We start from the raw sequence: 8,401 nt of genomic DNA on the forward strand, positions 1-8,401 counted from the left end.
CTAGATCAGCGGTTTTCAAACTAGCATGTGTCAGAATCACCTGGAGTGCTTGTCAAAACACAGAATGTAGGGCCCCATTCCTAGTATTTCTGATTCAGTAGGAGGTCCAAGGGTTTATTTTCCTAACAAATCTCTGGGTGATGCTGATGCTGATGGTCCAGGGATCACAATTTGAAAGAATGAATGGGCAGTGGGAAAGCTGTTCAAGAGTTTAGGGCAGTCATTAGGTTCATAGGCTTTTGTTCAGAGAAAACTAGATTCTGTTTTCTCACCCAGGAAATAATGATGATAGTGCCTATTTCATGGGATTTTTTAAAATATTAATGAGATAACACATATAAAACGTATATCAATGTCCTTGAAGCATAGCTTATTGTAACTTTTTATTGTATTGTTGTTGCTATTATTTTATTACTACTATTATGCCTCCAAGAATATAGATTCTGTAATGGAGAAGGTTAGAGATAATTGCTAGTTTGGGAGCAATTGAGGATCTGTTTATTTACTTACTTATTTATTTTTGAGACAGAGTTTGTCTCTGTCACCCTGGGTAGAGTGCTATAGCATCATCATAGGTCAGAGCCACCTCAAACTCTTGGATCAAATAGTCCTCTTGCCTCAGCCTCCAACATAGGGGGACTATAGGAGCCCACCACAAAATCTGGATAAGAGATAAGGTCTTGCTCTTACTCAGACTGGTCTCGGATTCCTGAGCTCAAGCAATCCTCCTGCTGCTTTGGCCTCCCAAAATGTTAGGATTATAGGCATGAGCCATCATGCTCATCCACTTTTTCTTTTTTAATAGAGAAAATATAGAAATAGAGAAGAAAATTACCATTTCCATGAGAACAAAATTGATGGCAAGTTACTAGGAGAAAGAGTAATGGTGAAAATATAAAGGTGTAGACAGCCAGTCAAGATATTGAGATTGAGTGCTTTGTGATGTATTTAGGAAGTATACATGAGATAACGTCTTGATGAGGTAGGAAAGTTGTAGATCAGATCTTCAACTACACTAAACTCCTGATCCACTTTCTTACTGCCCACTCATCCAAGATCTCCAGGTGATTCTGACACATGCTAGCTTGAAAACCACTTATCTAGATGACAGATGTTAAATTATTGCAAGTGAATCAGGTATAAGGACAAATCACCCCCAAAGTGTGACCCCAAATATTTCTCTTTGTCATATTGATATTTCAAGCTGGGTATTTTGAGAAACTGCAGATACTAGAATAACTCTAAAAAACTCTTCTTTTGTAAAGGAAATTTATGTCTATCAGGAGATTTTCATTAGTAGAAGTATCCGTATCAGGAAGACAGCTTCTCCAAGACAGCTTTTATCAGCCTTTTACTTTGTGTTTAGTCCATGATGGTGGATATGGGGTCATGTTCACTATGATGATGGATCCAGCATGCACTGTTGACAGAACAGGCTGAGTCCGCATCTTGACTCCAGCAGGCCTCACAGAAGACTTGTCCTTATTGAAGACACCTATGTGAATGAAACAGTCAGGTTGGCAGCCCTGATTTGTTTCTGTAGTTTGTGGCACCAAAGAAAGGTTGTTCCAAAAAAGAGCACAAAGTAAAGAACTCCATGTTTCTGATGCAGAGGCTACCTGGGAATCCCCAGAGGGTTTAGCCTGACATTCTTCTAGGCCAGATCAGAGCTCTTTTCTGTTTGTTCTTATATCTATGCATCCATTTACACATTTAATTTAATTTTTATTTAAGCTCTTTTTCATTCATTAAATAATTATTTATTCATAGAGATTAAAAAACTGTAACTATTTCTAAAGTCTTCACAGAAACAAATAAAAAATGTAAAAAAAAAAAAAAAGGATGTCTGCTTATGCTCCAAGGAACTCTAACAGGGCAGATTATGTGTGTGTGTAAATATATAATTTATAATAAAATGTGTTAATTGCAATGACAGATATAGACTATCAGAGTAGAGAAGAAGAGCATCTAAAATAGATTGGGATCAGAGAAATCTTGATTTCTACTTACAGTGGTTACCAATTTCTCTCCTTGAACAATCAGTGCAGGTACATGTCTCTATAGCTATTGTCTGAAAAAGGGCAGGAATTTTTGCTCAACTAGTCGGAATCTTAGGAGCTGAGGATGACTAGTGGATTGGTAAGGAATTCCTTAACCCAGAAGAGAGTTAGTAAAAACCCTTTTGGAGCTGTTTTTGAGTCTGCTTCCTTGTACTCAGCCCCCAAGCACTTCAGGAATTTCTTCGCATCAGCAGGTGTTAAATGAAGGATCATTATTATGTAGGTGAACATACAGTGTGGTTAACATGTTTGCTACCGATTTCCAGACATGTCCCATGAATCCATTTTTTTTATTCCACAAGTCACTGATACTTTCTCCTCCTGAAAACTGAGACTCTATCAACACTCTGAACTTGTCATTGTCAAGAACTATGAAGAATCTAAGATTTTACTGTGCGCTCACAAGCTAAGAAGCTTTCCACATTTTATAGATGCCTAGCACAAAGACAAAGGATTTTATTACTTGCAACAATAGTGGTTACCATTTTCTTTTACCAGTTACTCAAGACCCAATTCCTAGTGAACAAGGCAAAAATGGCCACATAATACATTCACACACAATGGGTCATGTTTTAGGTTGCTTTCTCTCAGTTTAGGGAACACATATCTTTTATAATGGTCAGTTAGAAAACCTATCCTTTGCTCTGGAAGTAGACATTATTTTTATCATTCAAAGATGTAGTTATTCAAAAACCTTTAAAAGATAGTCCAGAACAAAGGCAATCAGTGCCTTTGCCAATTCTGAGGTCTACAACAGCTACTATAGAGATTTCTGTTAAGTATGAGAAAGTTAAAACGATGAAATCAACCCTTGAATCATCATCTTTCTATTAACCATGCTCATCTCTTACTGTATTATCAATTCACTACTGAATAGCCCAAGTTTAATACTTCCTGGTAAAAAGCTTTGAAATTTAAAATTTGTTTTGGAATAACTGTTTCACTTTATGTTTTCTTTTTGGAGAGCAATGTAAAAATGGTTTAGATTCATTTTCTAAAACAGACATGAGCAACAGCTAATATTTATTGAGACCTTAGATATTTTAATCTGTATGTTAAAAGTTTGAAAAACTATACGTTCGAGAAGACAAATAAGAAGTGTTGATTTAAGCCTTTTTCTTTTTCTTTTTTTTTCCAGATTATAGGTTGCAGTAGACCAAAGGAAAATGTTTCCTGTATTGAGCAAAATAAAGAAAATCAGTGTTTTGAAAATGAAACTGATGGAAAGACAAGTGTAAGTATTTGAGTATTTTCTTTGATTCCACACTTAGTGGGCAAGATTTATCTTATTTCCTGTGAATACTGCTTTTAGTAGTGTTCAACTAATTTCTGGCTTTGGCCTGGTCACCGTGCAGGGTTCTGTTCCTACTGAGCTGATACTAAGTGTATATTGTTTTGAGTAGTTGTGTGTTTCATTTTGGGATCTGCATTTTAGTACATAGTGACTGCATAGAAATTTAAAAGCTATCTTACTTCTCCTCTCTTGAAAAATATTTTTGTTTAATATAGAATGTGTTATTTAAACTATTTCAGACGGTTACAATATGTTAACTGTGCTTCCAGGAAAGGAAGTCATCTGGTTTGGTTGACTAGTTGACTAGTCATCTAGTTTGGTTGGTACTGGTTTTCTCAAATGCAAAAGGGAGGATAAACATCTATGATAGATTCATGAATACTTAGAAAACAAATTTTTGAACTTCCTGGATGTTCACAAGGATATTTGTATTTTTATTTCCTGAATATGAAGTCATCAGGCCTAAGTGAGATAAAAATGTGCCAACTAGTCAGGCAGTTACATTATGTAAATGCTGACAAATATATTAAAGAAACTTTTTTTGTTTTCATTATTGAAAAGCATATTGCTACCCTAAGCTACTTAACTCTGAAAGCTTCAGTTTATTTATCTTATAATATACTTATGAGATGTTAATGAAATTGTGAATGTGAATGTGTTTAATACTGCCTGGCAAATAATAGATTTTCATTCTATGGAGATGAATTGCACATTTTATATTTATTTTATTGCAGTTGTATTTTATTAAAATTTGGAAAATAAAAATAAAGACATCATTGAGAATTTTGGACTTTTATTGATGAAGAAATATTTTGTATTAATGTGATTTCTTTACTTTTATTATAGTCTTCTTATTTCCATCTAACATTTAAAAAAATGGGAATTATTTTAAGGGTATGTTCTTTATCTAAATAAGCCTAATATTTAAAATAAAAGGCTTGGAGGTTTGATAGTCCAGAGTCCTAGTGAGAAACATGAGGATTTTTAATCAGCTCACAGAGAAATAGAACATTACCCTAAAAAGAATAATTAACTTAGTGACTGAGGGTTTGGTATCAATACAAAAAATTAGGGTATTTGGGACAAAAGATGACTGATAGATAAGTAGAATAAATTCAATTATGACATCTTAAATTTGAGGTAAGAGAGGGACAGCTAAAAGAAAATATATATATTAAACTATAGACATTTATTTCTCACTGTTCTAGAGGCTAGGATCAAAGTGCTGGCTGATAAGATTTCTGGTGAGGGCTCTCTCTTAGCTTGCAGACAGCTACCTTCTTGCTGTGTCCTTACATCATGGAAAAAGAACTGAGAGAAAATACTGGTTGAAAACTAAGTGTGGTATCAGAATTAGACAGTGTGATAAAATGGAAAGAGCAAAAGATCTAAAGTCAGAGACCTATTTTGGTTCTATCACGAATGTGACCTTAGGCAGAATAAATGACTTCCATTTTTTATTTGCAAAATGAGATAATACCTATTATGCCCATCTTTCAGGAATATACTAAGTACAAATTGAAATAAAGTAGAGCCTCCATAGTTGACCACCTCCTTAAGTTGACCTAATTTTCATAGACTGGACATGCACTACCTGTGTGTATCAGTACAGTTGGCCTAATTCCTCCATATGTTGACCAGTTTATTACAGTCCCTTGGGTGGTCAACTTACAGAGGTTCCCAGTAATTATATGTGAAAAGGACTGATAACTAAATGCTCTTGATATTCCACACATTTGGAAACATGACCAGAGCACTAAGTGCCTCTTAAAAATACTTTATTTTAAGCAATGTGTAGTTGTTTGATATTTTAACTTTAATTTTTACTGCAGAAAATAGATTCTAGCCAAACTTATGAATTAGAACTGGTTGGTAGAGAGACTAAAGGGATAGCATGAAAATACCACAATGGATGGGGCAGAAAGTTTGGTCTCTTGTAGCAAGAACAGAGAGGTTATACCAGATGAAGAGAAACATAGCAGACTGGAAAGGATTCACCTGGCATAGGAGTAAGTCATAACTGCAAGACAGAGAACTTGAGTCACTGCTTTTGTATATTTACTGCCTGAGTATCCTTTGACAAGTCACTTAACCTATGTACATCTCAGTTTCTTAATCTAAAGTGAAAATTTTCCATTAATTTATGGATTCTTTTAAGTTAAAATTCACTTATAATACTTTAACATCATAGGGGAATTATTTCAGAGAATTCCAACATTTCCCTTGAGTTCTCTTAGTCTCTACTGTATGTTTACACACTGTTAAATAGCTGTACTTTCTGATTAAGAATAATTTTGGGGGTGGTGCCTGTGGCTCAAAGGAGTAGGGCGCCAGCCCCATATGCCAGAGGTGGCGGGTTCAAACCCAGCCCCGGCCAAAAACTGCAAAAAAAAAAAAAAAAAAAAAAGAATAATTTTGCAATTCAGATCTATTTCTCCTTTCTGATATTTATAAGGAAACTTTTTTCCTTAATACCACTCAGCCATGGGGAAAAAAACAGGTTTTCATGCTTGTTTTAGGAAACAAGTGTAGAAAAAGGATTCCTTTGCCTTTATGTGTGTAGATTAGATACTAATCATGATCTGTATTTTAAAAGTGAGAGTTTTGAGATAAAAAATAGCCGAATTAATATTGAAAAAGAATGAAGTTGGGGGCTACATATTTCCTGATTAAAAAACATACTCTAAAGTGAAAGTAATCAAGATGATGTGGTACTGGCATAAAGACAGTTATGTTGACCAACAGAACACATCACAGAACCCAGATACATAACCTTGCAGATGTGGTCAGATGATTTTCAACATGGATCCCGCAATTACCAATGGGAGAAGTACAGTCTCTTCAACAAATGATGATGGGAAAACTGGATATCCACATGCAAAATAATGAAGTTGGATCCTTTATACTATATACAAAAATTAAATCAAAGTGAATTAAAGACACAATTAAGACCCCAAACTATAAAACTCACAGAAGAAAACATTGGGGAAGATATCAGGACACTGAACTTCTCAATGATTTATTGGGTATGATACCCAAAGTTTAGGTAACAAAGCAAAAATAAACAAGTTAGACCAAAGAGTTCTGCACACCAAAGGAATCAATCAAAAGAGTGAAAAGACAATCAAAGGAATTAGAGAAAAAATTGCAAATCACACATCTGATAAGTGATGAATATCTAGAATATATGTACATAAAAAGGTCTTCAATTAAATGATGAAGGAACAATTAAAAATGAGTAAACTTGAATAGATAATTCTCCAAAAAAAGATGAACAAGTCAACTTATGAAAATACTTATTACTACATATCATAGAGAAATATAAATCAAAATCACAGTGAGATATTAACACCCATTTTCATGCCCACTATCAAAAGAACAGAAAATAATAAGTATTGGCAAGGATATGGAGAATTGGAAATCTTGTACACACTCAGTGGGAATGTATGTGTATTAATAAAATCATGTAGCAATTACAGAAAACAGTGTAGAGATTCCTAAAAAAATTAAAAATAGAATTACCATATAATTCAGTATTTCCACTTGGGGTTCACTTTCAAAAGAATTCAAAGTAGGATCTTGAAGAGATCTTTACATACCCATGTTTATTGCAGCATTATTAATAATAGTCAAGAGGTAGAAGTAATCCAATGTCTATCACCAGATGAGTGGATAAGGAAATTGATATATTATGTAGCCTTAGGAAAAAAGTAAATTCTGTCAGATGCTATAAAATGAATCTCAAAGACATTATGCTAAGCAAAATGAGTCATTTATAAAAGTATAAATACCATATGATTCCACTCATGAAGTAGCTAAAGTCAAACTCATAGAAACAGAAAGTAGCAAGGTGTTTACTTAGCTATGGAGAGATAAGGTAAGGGGAAATTAGTGTTTAGTGGGTATAGAGTTTCAGTTTTTCAAGATTAAAATGGATCTAGACATTTGTTGCACAACAATGTAAATACTTAACACTGCTGAAATCTGTACTTGAAAATGGTTTAATGTTATGTGGTTCGTACTACAATAATGAAAAAAAAAAATGATGTTCTGAGCTAATCTTCCTGGAGAACTAAGTTTGAAAATAGCATAGAATCAGAGGATTAAAAGTAATTTTCATGGGAATTCAGAGCAATGACTCTCCTTCATTTTGTATTTCCACTACTGTTGCCTTGCTAAAGCAGAACCTGTCATCTGCTGAAAGCCTCTATTATAGGATATTTGCCACTTCCTGCAATAGTACATTTCATCTGAGCAACTCTGAATATTATAGTTTTCTTTTTTTCTTAATAAACCCATGGTACTCAAAGTGCTTTAGCATTCAGTATGTTATTTATTTTCTTATATAAGTATGGTGGCAAATTTGTAAATACTGAAAATAATGGGGGAATAATCTTTTTAATGCAATACTATGGCTAACCCTGGATAATTTGATTTACTAATTTAAAACATAGAATGTAATAACTATTTATTTTCAGGTTGAAGAAGATGTTGTACTTTATCATTGAGTGTCTTGTAGTGCCTCAGGATCAAAGTTCTGCCTATTAAGGAGCAATGATGACTGTACTGTATCAGGGATTTGTTTTTCCAAGTCTGACATATTTATAAAGCATTTAAGCTAATCATCCAAAATACCGACATATTTGTTTACTAGCTGTCTCTAAAGCAATACAAACTGTACATAAATGATATCCTGTTCATTTCATAGAACTTTATTTAGGATCCTGGTTTTTACATTTGCTTGCAAGTATATTCTGTTTAGGTAATACAGCACTCATAACCAAACATTGACGTTTATAGTATTTACTGTCTAGATGCACAACAAGTTCAATGATTTTGAAAGTGCAGCATATGGTATATGTATAGTATACTATGTATAGTATTATGTATTATAGTATAATATATATAGTATAGTATACTAATATGTATTAGTATAGTATACTAATAGTATAATATGTATAGTATACTATGTATAGTATTATGTATTATAGTATAATAGTACATAGTATTAAGAAATACTATAACAGTACATAGTATTAAGAAATAG

The 8,401-nt window shown here is 33.5% G+C and overlaps 1 protein-coding gene across 1 annotated transcript in view; it reads left to right on the top strand.

The window, feature by feature from the left end:
* DLG2 (discs large MAGUK scaffold protein 2) overlaps positions 1–8,401 on the top strand; it is a 2,018,366-nt gene that overhangs the window by 442,235 nt on the left and 1,567,730 nt on the right. Inside the window, exon 5 of the mRNA XM_023511782.1 lies at positions 3,199–3,294. Within this exon, the coding sequence (XP_023367550.1) occupies positions 3,199–3,294 (96 nt within the window). The remainder of the gene's footprint in view (positions 1–3,198; positions 3,295–8,401) is intronic.

This window comes from Otolemur garnettii, unplaced genomic scaffold (assembly GCF_000181295.1).
Source record: "Otolemur garnettii isolate 467f Iridium unplaced genomic scaffold, OtoGar3 scaffold00001, whole genome shotgun sequence".
NCBI classification, from domain to species: Eukaryota; Metazoa; Chordata; class Mammalia; order Primates; family Galagidae; genus Otolemur; species Otolemur garnettii.